The sequence below is a fragment of the Rana temporaria genome, chromosome 1 (assembly GCF_905171775.1).
Source record: "Rana temporaria chromosome 1, aRanTem1.1, whole genome shotgun sequence".
In the NCBI taxonomy this organism is placed as follows: Eukaryota; Metazoa; Chordata; class Amphibia; order Anura; family Ranidae; genus Rana; species Rana temporaria.
The window spans coordinates 356,932,686-356,945,977 of record NC_053489.1 but is presented as its reverse complement, the minus strand read 5'-3'; the positions used below and the strand labels follow the sequence as shown (position 1 = coordinate 356,945,977).

Here is a 13,292-nt window from a genome sequence, read left to right as displayed (position 1 = left end):
TGACTTGGCATTCCTAATTGATTGACAGGCTTCCGACCGCCGCATACTGCGCACCGACGTTCGGCTTCTTTCGGCAACTCGTGACGCGCAGTATGCGACGGTCGGAAGCCTGTCAATCAATTAGGAATGCCAAGTCCCGCAGAAGACATACCCGGAAGCGGCGGTGAAAATACGCTATGTACGGGGATAAAATAAAAAAAACAGCCGATTGTCATTCTGACAACTCGGCTAAATGTAATGTTAAAAATTTATTTTTTGGGTGAACCCCCGCTTTAAGGTGTTAATGCTTTTTATAAGTTACTATTTAAAAAAAATATACCCTATTTTGTATTAATAATGGAGTTCCTGCTTAGCAAAGGCTTTGAATATTGCTTATCAACTAGAATCAGAAAAAAAATAAAAACAATTACAAGAAAAAACGTAATAACTGGAAAACGTGAACTGAATGTTATAGCAATGCACATTCTCCTGAATTATTTTTGTCGCCTGATCTTCATTTATTTTCTCTTCGCGCCATTCCTATATCTGTCCTTTCTCTAAATTCTATTTGTGTATGTGTGGTTCAAAAAAGAAAGAAATAAACAATTCTAGTGTATGAAATGACCTTATAATTGGCCTGGAATTATTTTAGTGACGTTAGTATACATTGGTATTCTTAAAGGATCACTAAAGGAAAATATTTTTTTAGCTAAATAGCTTCCTTTACCTTACTGCAGTCCTGGTTTCATATCCTCATTGTTCGTTTTTGCTTTGAAGTTGCTGTAATTCTGCTGTGATCTCCACACTTCCTGCTTGTCTGGCTCCTTATGAAAAATCTCATGGCAGCTTTTCACTGTGGTCTAAGCTGTGTGTCTAAAACTCCTCAGAACCAATCAGATTCATTTTAAAAACAAAACACTGCCCTGGATTTGTTTGTTTTTGTTCTGTGTGTCTCTTTACTTCACAGAAACATGAAACCAGTTTAAAACCGAAAGTGAAACTAGAGGCACATTATATGATTAATTTTTATCTATTTTTAATCATTTTTAAAAGGAATCAGTTAACTTTTATGTCTCTATACCCTGTAAACAGTCATTTCAGCAAAAACATTTTTTTCCTTTAGTGACCCTTTAAGTCTATTTATTATAGGTGTTTATTTTTTATTAAAGTGACCGTCGCTTTAGAAAAATAACCAGTACCTTAACAAGGTGCAAGCTTCTGGGTAGTGTAATCTTTTATCCACTTCCATCATTCTTATTAGCCCATGACTGTGATAGAGTTGTCTCTTTGGTCATTGGGAATGTGTGTAAGGCAAGAAGGGGGCAGGTGGGCGCCATCACTACAAGGAAGTGTCAGAGCATTGTTCTTTCCAGGGGGTTTGGCTGTAGATAGTGCCGGCACTTTATACCTCCAGGCACATCTCTTTTTATTTCAAGATAAAATCCAGGTAGGGCAATTTTTACTACAGTTTGGACCAATGCAAGATGTACAGTATGTGCTTGTGGGCTCCTCACGAAAGCTGGCAATCACTGTAGTAAGCATTGCTAACTGTATTGATTGCTGCTAGCTTCTGAGCCCCGTGCTGAGTGGGTCCCCTGCTGCTTAGCAAATACAGGAAGTTGTTCTAACGCCATGGGCGCCATTCAGGAAACTTTCTCAGGGGGCTCCCACAGATATGGCTGCTCACTCTTTAGTACCCATCAAATGCAGCCTGATCAGTGCCCATCAAATGCAGCCTTACCAGTGTCTATCAATGCAGCCTGATTCGTGCCCAGCAATGCAGCCTCACCAGTGCCCAGCGATGCAGACTGATCAGTGCCTAGCAATTCAGCCTTACCAGTGCCCATTAGGGTTGCCATCTCATCCCTTTAAAACCGAACACATATGAATTACACAGGTTCTGTGGCTGAGTAAGGAGGCAATTAAGCTCACTTGGTGCCTTATCTGCATTAAATTAGCCCCAGAACCTGTGTAATTCATATGTGTTCGGTTTTAAAGGGATGAGGTGGCAACCCTAGTGCCCATCAAATGCAGCTTTTCCAGTGCCCATCAATGCGGCCAAACAGGTGTCCCCATCAATGCAGCCTCACCGTTGTCCCCAGCAATGCAGCCTCACCAGGGTATCCAGAAATGCAGACTTACCAGTGTCCAAAGCAAGGCAGCCTCACCAGTGTCCCCAGCAATGTGGCTTTAGCAGTGTCCCCAGCAATGCCATTTTACCAGTGGCAATGGGGGTCAATCCGCCCTGGGTGCCACACTTTGGGGGGGTGTCATCCCGTTGCGCCCATCCTCCCCTCCCTCGGTCCTCCTCCTTCTGCGGCCGCTGTAACTAGGCCCCGCCTCTTATAATACATGTCGGCATTGTTAGGCCTGTCACAGGACTCTAGGAGGAGGGACCTTGTTAAAGTGGCCACTGGAGGAGGAGGACCATGGTACAAAGCCACTTTTAAAGCCTGGATTTGGTCAAAACCTTTTCTTTCCCTCTGTGATGAAGAGATAAAACCTCTTACATTTTCATTCCTACCTATGTACCCTTTGTTGAGATTCCTCCTTTCTGTGCTGTGACATCAAACCAGAAATAAGGGAAACATAGCAATAAAACCCTGACAGAGGCTTTAAAGAGGAAGTAAACTTCCTCTGCTGATATTTATCTACATTAGCTCACAAAAATTAGTACACCCCTCAGGCCTAGTACACACGAGAGGATTTATCCGCGGATACGGTCCACCGGACCGTATCCGCGGATAAATCCTCTCGAGGATTTCCGCGGATTTTGATCCGATGGAGTGTACTCACCATCGGATCGAAATCCGCGCCGAAATCCCATCGCGATGACGTGTCGCGCCGTCGCCGCGATGATGACGCGGCGACGTGCGCGACGCTGTCATATAAGTAATTCCACGCATGCGTCAAATCATTACGACGCATGCGGGGGATCCATTCGGACGGATTGATCCGGTGAGTCTGTACAGACCAGCGGATCAATCCGTTGGGATGGATTCAAGCGGATAGATTTTAAAGCATGTCTTCAAATTTTTATCCGCTTGAAATCCATCCCAGGGGATAAAAATCTGCGGAAACAGATCTGCTGGATTGTACACACCAGGGGATCTATCCGCTGGAGCCGGTCCGCGGATCAATTCCAGCGGATGGATCCTCTCGTGTGTACGGGGCCTCACACTTTTGTAAATATTTTATTATGTCTTTTCATGTGACAGCACTAAAGAAATTACACTTTGCTACAATGTAAAGTAGTGAGTGTACAGCTTGTATAATGTAAATTTGCTGACCCCTCAAAATAACTCAACACACATCCATTAATGTCTAAACTGCTGGCAACAAAAGTGAGTACACCCACAAGTGAAAATGTTCAATTTGGGGCCAAAGTGTCAATATTTTGTGTGGCCACCAATAATTTCCAGCACTGCCTTAAACCTCTTGGGCATGGAGTTCACTAGAGATTTACAGGTTGCCACTGGAGTCCTCTTCCACTCCTCCATGACGACATCACAGAGCTGGTGGATGTTAGAGACCTTGTGCTTCTCCACCTTCCATTTGAGGATACCCCACAGATGCTCAATAGGGTTTAGGTCTGGAGACATGCTTGGCCAGTCCATCACCTTTACCCTCAGCTTCTTTAGCAAGTCAGTGGTTGTGTTGGAAGTATGTTTGGGGTAGTTATCATGTTGGAATACTGCCCTGTGGCCCAGTCTCCGAAGGGAGGGGATCGTTCTCTGCTTCAGTATGTAACAGTTCATGTTGGCATTCATGGTTCCCTCAATGAACTGTAGCTCCGCAGTGCCAGCAGCACTCATGCAGCCCCAGACCATGACACTCCCACCACCATGCTTGACTGTAGGTAAGACGCACTTGTCTTTGTACTGCTCACCTTGTTGCCGCCACACACGATTGACACCATCTGAACCAAATAAGTGTATCTTGGTCTCATCAGACCACAGGACATGGTTCCAGTTATCCATGTCCTTAATCTGCTTGTCTTGCATCATCTTTAGAAGAGGCTTCCTTCTGGGATGACAACCATGCAGTGTGCAGCGTATGGTCTGAGCACTGACAGGCTGCCCCCCCCCCCCCTTCAACCTCTGCAGCAAGGCTGGCAGCACTCATATGTCTATTTCCCAAAGACAACCTTTGGATATGATGCTGAGCACGTTCACTCAACTTCTTTGGTGACCATGGCGAGGCCTGTTCTGAGTGAAACCTGCCCTGTTAAACTGCTGTATGGTCTTGGCCACCATGCTGGAGCTCAGTTTCAGGGTCTTGGCAATCTTCCTATAGCCTAGGCCATCTTTATGTGTGCAGCCACTGTTCAACAAAAGTTTTCCAGCATGTCTGTCCAACAGATGTCCATCGAACGATCAATTTCTGTTGGATGGGGACAGCCACTAACAGATTAAAATTCAGCCAGTCCCTGCTTATACATCTATGGTTTGTTTTACTTTAGACCTCGCTGGCTTATAAAATACCAGTAAGCAGAGATATGTAGGTCTCTGAAAGGCCATAATCAAAGATGCAACTGTTTTTAGCTCCAACCTCCTAACTGACAGTAAAAACAAAGGAAAGTGGCCTATAATGCCTCGTACACACGGCCGGACTTTCCGAGAAAAAAAGTCAGAAGGGTTTTTTTTCTTGGAAAGTCCGGCCGTGTGTAGCCTCTGACTTTTTTTGTCGGAAGTCCGAGGGACGTTAGATATAGAGAACCTGTTCTCTTTCTTTCTGACCGTGTGTACAAGGCATTAGAGTGAGTGATAACATGAAAACCTCAAATCTACAGTTAGGACCATCATCTTTTAATAATAATAAAATAATTCATAGATGCAGCAGAAAATCCCTTTAAATATGCTAAAAACAGTCACATTCACTTGCTTTTCTCTATCATTGAAAGTACTTTACACCCATAAGCATCCCATAAAGATAATGGCCTGGATTCACATATACATTGGTGCATATTTATGCCGGCCAACGCAGCGCAGAGAAAATTAAAATTGGTGGAAAAATTGCGCTAAACATAAATAATGTGAAACCTGTAGCGGCCAGCACCAACAAAAAACAATGTTGTGTACAGAAGGTGAGAAAGAAAAAGTGCAGCGCTAAATATTGAGTGAAGGAATTCAAACAATACGGTAAGTAGTACAATTCGGTGAAACAATTCAATTAGAATTGGACCCAGAAGACACTCACCAGATGATATGGTGAGTGAAAAAAAAAAAAATATATATATAACTGAAACAATGTAATAGTGTGGAAAGCCACTAGGAGGTGGTGTTCCTGTAGGAAATGTGTGCAACACACTAGAGTGGGTGATGTGACACCTGTAGGTGATAACAAATGGGGTGAACCAATCACAAAGTCCAAGCAAAAAATGTATATATATAGCAATCCGATATCGGACCGATATGTACAGTCTTTGAGAGATGGAATTGGTCGGAAATTCTTATGAAGGAAAAACAAAACGGCCACTCAAAAAGAACTGATGTAAGATTGTCCTCTCTGGTATGCCGATCAGACGATCAGTGTGGATGGTGAAAACCTCAGCAACGATTCACAGTGATATCCAAAAAGATAAATAAATGGATACTCTTACCAGAATATGTGGACATACACGTCAGCGACGGTATGTCGATCAGGCATGCACGAACTCCTAGGAAAAGGTGGTGTTGATGGGAAACGTTCCAATATGTCAAACTTTAATCCCCGGGAGTCGGTAGAATCCGAGCGGCAGAAAAACAAATCTTGCAGGAGAGATTCACAACCAAATCTTGCAGGAGAAGTTCACAAGCATAAATATGCAGTGAGCGAAGCCGTCACGGAATCATGTAAAGAAAAAAGTGACTCACATGGTGCGGTAAATCCTTAAAAAAGCCTTTTATTTAGGCATGGAAGGCAAGCAAAAAAAACAGAAAACTGGATACAAAACATATAAAAAATTGGTAGATAAAAAATAGTACAAGCCGGATCAAGGGCAAGTACAAGTGATCACGTATTTAAAAATGGCGTCTTGAGCAGATAGCGTATGGGCTATGTACCGGACATGTTTCGAGCAAAAGAGCTCTTCAACTGGGGCATATCCCATACAAGTGCCAAACGCCATCTATTTATGCCTTACAAAATGAAGCAATGATGACACCATGCAGCGCAGAGAGGCAAGCACAGTATTCAGGAAGCCAGTGCTCCCACTCGCTCTCAAATCTACGCTGGGTTTCCTCGGCGTAAGCCAGCGTAGGTGGAAGTGGGAGTGAGCCATGCTAATGAGGCGTGACCCCATGCAAATGATGGGCCAAGCGCCATAGAAGTACTTAAAACGAACGGCGCATGCGCTGTCCCGTGGAGGCATCCCAGTGCGCATGCTCAGAATCACGTCGGAACTACTCCCTAAGATACGACGGATCAGGCGCAAGTACGTTTGTGAATCAGCGTATCTCCCTCATTTGCATATGGCATAGAAAATTAATGGGAGCGGCAAATGCGCCCAGCGTAAATATGCGCCCATGATACGACGGCATAGGCAAGTTACGTCGGTCGTAGGAAGCCTATTTTTAGGCGTATCTCAGATTGTGGGCACGGCGCACAGATAAGACGGTGCATAGTTACACTTACGCAGCGTATCTCAGCCATTTCCATTGGTTCACCGCTAAAGTGGCCTGATGTGTTTGACGTCACCGCGTTCTGACCCGATCGTTTTTTGGAACGATGGTGTGTACGCGGTGACGTCAAACACACGACGTGCTGAATAAAACGAAGTTCAATGCTTCCAAGCATGTGTCAACTTGATTCTGAGCATGCGCGGGTTTTGAACCGATGCTTTTCTGTACTAACCATCGGTTTGGACCGATCAGTCAGCGGTCCATCGGTTCGATTTTGAAGCATGTTTTAAAATTTTGGACCGAAGGACAACAGACCGATGGGCTATACACACCGTCGGTTTGGACCGATGAAACTGAACCTCGGTCCATTTTCAACGGTTTGAAACGACCGTGTGTACGGGGCCTAACTGTATTTATGTATCTGAGAAAATAGACATTTTCATAGATGATTCAGTGTAGTATGTTGATGTGAGTGGCTTATTGGGATAAATGACTGTACATTGAGGTCTGGAAAGTTTAAGCAGAATTCAGTTTATAAGGTATTAAATTATAATAAATGTTATTAAAGTTGTGCAGATCTGAAAATATGTTGTTTATTCAGCTGCAGGACCCACTCTGGATCATCTTCCTTAGTTGCTCACATTTGTGTTCCAGAACACTAAATGAAGGCCTCTCAGAAGGGACGAAGGACCAACATGACAGCATCATCTTATCTACCTGAAGTAAAAGGACAAGTTTTATATGAGCAGAACTTTGATTGTAAGCACAGTATTATTGACATAAAATAGTGCAAGCTACATTGTTATTCAGCATTTGATTTATTATGTGCAGTAATCTGCTTTAAAAAACAACTTTACAAGATCCAAAGCAGTAGTTTTCCAACGTTTTCTTATTGTGAGCTTCATTGAGTTACTGTATAACTAAGCTTACTTAGCATGGTCACTCTTAATGGGTGTTTAAAAAATGCCAAATGACAAAAGCTAAGTGTCAGCACTTTTATTACTGACACTATTATCATTTGTGCCTCCTTGTAGAAGGTAAAGTATTTACACTATTGCTTGACAAATCCCAGGCGCCAGGTCGCCATGACAACTAGAAATTGCATCCTGGAGCCTGGGATTTTGTCAGTGACAGGTGCCTCAGCTGCTATTACAGGGTGTGCTGCAGGATCTAGGCCGGGAAGGTACAGGCAGCCCGAGCCTAGTAGGCCCTCCAGAAACAGAGCACTGCTTGGCACTGCAATCATCAGGGAACGTGATTAGCGGGGATGGAGCAGGAAGAGAGCGTCACGGCAGCCACTGACACGGCGGAAGAAGCGAACGGACAGCAGAGTGCAGTACACCTGGGGATCCCAGGCGGCCTGTCATCCACGCTGCTGCTGCCGCACTTTCAATGTGAAATGTGCAAATCTATGTTAAAGGTGTAAAAATATTAACGAACAAAGTAAACAAAAAAAAGATTTCATTATTAATAGTTTATAAAATAGAAGTGAAAAAAAAATAGAAAATCAGCAGGAATTAATTAAATGGTGAAGGAGAATAAGAAGTTAATTAAGGTTGGTTAGAGTAAATTAAGGGTTAATAAGGGGTTAAAACAGAGGAACATTTAATAAAAAACTAAAAAATATATATTTTTTTACTTGATAGGTTGCTTTTAACTGACTTCATCTGCAGATCGCAGTTCAAGAGGAAACAGAAAGATACAAAAAGAAACACTGGGCCAGATTCAGGTAGAAATACGTTACGCTGCGGCGGCGTAACGTATCCCATTTACGTTACACCGCCGCAGGTTTACAGCGTAAGTGCCCGATTCACAAAGCTCTTACCTGTAAACTTGCAGCGGTGTAACGTAAATCCGCTCGGCACAAGCCCGCCTAATTCAAATGGGGCGGGCACCATTTAAATTAGGCGCGTTCCCGCGCCGAACGTACTGCGCATGCTCCGTCCGTCAAATTACCCGACGTGCATTGTGCTAAATGACGTCGCAAGGACGTCATTGGTTTCGACGTTAACGTAAATGGCGTCTAGCACCATTCACGGACGACTTACGCAAACGACGTGAATTTTAAAATTTCGACGCGGGAACGACGGCCATACTTAACATGGGTTACACCACCTAGAGGGCAGCCTTAGTTTTACGCGGTGTATCTCGACGGAAACGACGGAAATTTAGAGTGACAGGTAAAGCGTACGTTCGTGAATCGCCGTAACTAGTCATTTGCATATTCTACGCCGACCGCAATGGAATCGCCACCTAGCGGCCGGCCTAGGATTGCATCCTAAGATCCGACGGTGTAAGTCAAATACACCTGTCGGATCTTAGGGCTATCTATGCGTAACTGATTCTATGAATCAGCCGCATAGTTACGACGGGCGGATCACAGAGATACGACGGCGTATCAGGAGATACGCCGTCGTATCTCTTTTGTGAATCTGGCCCACTGTTTGTATATTGTCTGTCTGTTCCTCCCCTAAGAATCAATGAACTATGAGGATGCTTACCAGCACTCTTGCAGTTCATTCAGAACTACAAGCGATCAGCTGTGGTGGACGACGATAGAAGCCCCGCACGGCTGTTCAGTTTTGTAAATTTTGACAGAGGGTGCAGATAGAGGATCCCCTGCCTGTTGTCACAGGGAGGAGGGATCAGAGGGAGAGGAGGCAGGATCTGGAACATGTTACATGTTACCCTAAATACAGGTGAAACATGTAACATGTTCCAAAGGTGAAGTTAGCTTTTAAGAGCAAACCAGGTAAACAGAGATTTAAAAAAATATATAAGTGGGGGGAGGAGGGTGTGAGTTTTCTTTAACTTCTTCCCACCCGCCCCAGCATCCCTTTAAACAGTTCGGAATGCTGAGGGGGTTGGAAGGATAGGTGACCATGTGACCACTGTTGCATGCTCTCAGCACATAAACATCTACCACCAAGTGATGCCTACGCCTGGCATGTGGGTGATTTAGCCCACCCTTTTGCCTTCACACATATGTTTTGGGCGGTCATAAAGGGGTTTATTGTGACATAGCTATTGATTCAATATAGAAAAATAAAACAAACTATATATAGGGCTACACAGTGCTTCTTGCATAACATTGTAATAGCTCACCTGTGCAGGACAGTTTGGTGGAGAAGGCAGTCTTTTCCCAGCTCGTAACATTTCTACAAGAGCACACACTGTTTGCTGGGAATTGTGAGGCCCCATCATACGGCGGTATTCCTGAGGAAAGCAAGCATATATAAATTTAATTTCTAACAGAGTAAAAATAGGCATTGATTCCCTATACTGCAGCTCATTTAACGCATGTTTTTCATGCAATACTAAAAAATTTAAAACATGATTTGATTTTTGTTGAGATGAAAGTAATCTAAACCCAAGACAGGTATATAATACAGTATATTAAACATTTAGCCCCAGTAGCACAGCATCATTGTTTGCTAAGATACTCTCAGCTGTGCAGCAGGCAGGGTCGTGGCAACTAAAGATGGTTCCTCAGACCCATTCAGCTGCTAGTCAGAAGATTCCCATCTTTACCCATGTATGGCCATTGCCATATTTGGGTAATCACATCACTAATCATCCCTGCCGTTTTGTTTACCATAATCTTTGTGCCATGGAATACCCTGACCAGTAGCTGAATGGGGCAGGGGATAAGTCAACGGTTTCTAAGAAGCCAGTGGTCGCCAACGTCCTATCAACCTAAACCCTATTACCTACTCTAGGCCCTGGCTTCTCTTTGCAAATAAACAGATTCTGTCCTAATTATAGCCCGATTGCTTATTAGCAAACTTGCGGTAATCTTTTTTGATTTCTTAAAGTAGCAAAAATATGAACTACCAAAATCTAGCACAAATCAGAACTTATAAAAAATTGACCCAAAAGTGTTAAGTTATTCTGACTCCAGTTATTGTAATAAAGATCAATTCTTTCCTGAGATCCCTATGCCTGGCCTGATCATAGCAGACACGGTCACTACAGACAGTTTTCGTCAGATAGCTGAACTCAGCAAACATGAATGACTTTATTGTATGCAGAACCTTGCGGCAATACAATAAGATGTGGTAGACTTGATATAGAAGTGTTTAAAGAGGAGTTCCGCCCACCCCTTTAAAAATTAAAAGTCAGCAGCTACACATACTGTAGCTGCTGACTTTTAACATTAGGACACTTAGGCCTCGTACACACGACCGAGTTTCTCGGCAAAAAACAGCAAGAAACTTGTTGGAAGATATTTTTTTGCCGAGGAAACCGGTCGTGTGTAAACCGGTCGTGTGTACATTTTCGTCAAGGAAACTGTCGAGAAACTCGACGAGCCAAAAAGAGAGCAAGTTCTCCATTTCCTCAACGGCAATGGAGAAACTTGCCTTGTCGAGTTCCTCGACAGCCTAACAAGGAACTCGACAAGGAAAACGATGTGTTTCGCCCGTCGAGTTCCTCAGTCGTGTGTACGAGGCTTCACATGTGCTGGAATCCAGTGATGTTTACATCGGCTGGTCGGGTGCTGCCGCTGCCATTGCTGGTAAGGGAACCCAGGAGTGTAGCTTTTTGGCTTCAAGGCTGGGGTCCCTACTGGCTTGGCAAAAGCGGAGGGAGGAGGAGGGGGCCCAGCTGCTGACGTACTTTGCCGTGGCCCGGACTCCCAGAAGTGGGGAAGAGGACCTGTCAAAAACAGGTCCCCGTTCCCCCACCCCCTGAAAGGTGCCAAATATGGCACCGGAGGGGGACGAATAAGCGGAATTTCCTCTTTTGGATGGAACTCCACTTTAACGCAGTCAAAAAGAAGTATGACAGGGGGATGCCCCCCACCAGAACATTCCAATCAGAGCTCTCTGCCATTGGCTGGTTTTCCAGCATGCACGTCTGACAGAAGCCGGACAGCCCGACATATACGCAGGCCGAATGTCAGCTTTTTTTTAACCGGCCGTTGTCTCCCGACATTTGGCCCGCATGTACGGGGCTTAAGAAGTGCTAGTTATTTCTACATTAACTGTGGGAGGGCAGCAGCTCGAGGCTAAGCGATACTTCCTGGTACTTTGGTGTGCTACGCACGCTCTCTGCTGATCTGTGCTATGATTGGCCACCGCAAAAGTCTGTCAGCAGGTTACAGCCAATGATTTTGGCTGTATACCTATGAATTGGCTGTGGCCAATCACAGCACATACCTCTGTGTGTTTGTAAACAGAACACACAGGATCTTGCCAGTTTCTTCCTCCCTGGGCTCTTTTTGTTCAGGGAGAGAAGCCAGACAAATTCTGTGTAAGTACAAGCAGCACATACACACTTTCATAAACTTATTAGGCACATTTAACCCTTTGATTTCCCTCCACAGTTAAACTTTTGATTGCCCAGTCACCACGCCAGTATCATTAGTACAGTGTCAGTGTACAGTATTATCACTGATCCCTGTATTAATGTCACTAGCGATGTCAGTGTCAGTTAGTGTCCCGCCCAGTCAGTTAGTGGCAACTTGTCTGCCACACTATTACAGTCACACTATAAATCGCTGATCACTGCTATTGCTGCTATAGTGTCTGTATGGATCAGTATCTTGATATCGCATCATAACTATACTAGCGTCCCCAATAGTACAACCCCAAAAAATGCAGTTTGGTTTTTACCAAAGACATGTTGCAGAATACATTTTGGTCTACATTTTTGAAGGAATTTGATTTTATTGGATATGTTCGATAACAGAATGTATAAAGTATTGTTTGTTTTTTTCAACATTTTCATTTTTTTTTCCCGTTTATATAATAAAAAATAAAAACCCAGGGGTGTTTAAATACTACAAAAAAAATAGATTTTTTTCTGTGGAAAAAAAATTATATAAATGTAATTTGGGTACAGTGTTGCATGACTAAGCACTTGGCAGTTAACTACTTGCCAACCTGCCGCCGTCGTTTTATGGCGGCAGGTTGGCTCCCCTGCGCGAGAGCCCGTAGCTCTACGTCGGCTCTCTCGCAGACCACTAGGGGCGGGTGCGATCGCCGCCAGGCACCCGCAAAAGCTCGTTACAGAGCGGGGACCAGGAGCTGTGTGTGTGTGAACACACAGCTCCCGGTCCTGTCAGGGGGGGGGGAATGCTGATCCTCTGTTCATACAACGTATGAACAGAAGATCAGTGATTTCCCCGGTTTACATTTATTCATTTATTTTCTTTTGCGCCGGTGACATTCACAACCAACTCTTCCCCTAGTGAGGCCACCCCCCCTACAGTAAGAACACACCCAGGGAACATACTTAACCCCTTCCCTGCCCCCTAGTGTTAACCCCTTCACTGCCAGTGGCATTTTTATACGAATCCAATGCATTTTTATAGCACTGATCGCTATAAAAATGCCAATGGTCCCAAAAATGTGTAAAAAGTGTCCAAAGTGTCCGCCATAATGTCGCAGTACTGAAAAAAATCGCTGATCGCCGCCATTACTAGTAAAAAAAAATATTAATAAAAATGCCATAAAAATACCCCCTATTTTGTAAACGCTATAACTTTTGCGCAAACCAATCAATAAACGCTTATTGCGATTTTTTTTTACGAAAAATATGTAGAAGAATACGTATCGGCCTAAACTGAGGGGAAAAAAGTTTTTTTTATATATTTTTGGGGGATATTTATTACAGCAAAAAGTAAAAAATATAAAAAAAAAATCAAAATTGTCGCTCTATTTTTGTTTATAGCGCAAAAAATAAAAATTGCAGAGGTGATCAAATACC

The 13,292-nt window shown here is 43.8% G+C and overlaps 1 protein-coding gene across 1 annotated transcript in view; it reads right to left on the bottom strand.

The window, feature by feature from the left end:
* Positions 1–7,096: 7,096 nt before the first annotated feature.
* Positions 7,097–13,292, bottom strand: part of JAK3 (Janus kinase 3) — a 184,428-nt gene continuing 178,232 nt past the window's right edge. Inside the window, exons 23-24 of the mRNA XM_040321407.1 lie at positions 9,687–9,797; positions 7,097–7,298 (exon numbers count right to left, since the gene is read on the bottom strand). Of these exons, the coding sequence (XP_040177341.1) occupies positions 7,179–7,298; positions 9,687–9,797 (231 nt within the window). The 3' untranslated portion in view covers positions 7,097–7,178. The remainder of the gene's footprint in view (positions 7,299–9,686; positions 9,798–13,292) is intronic.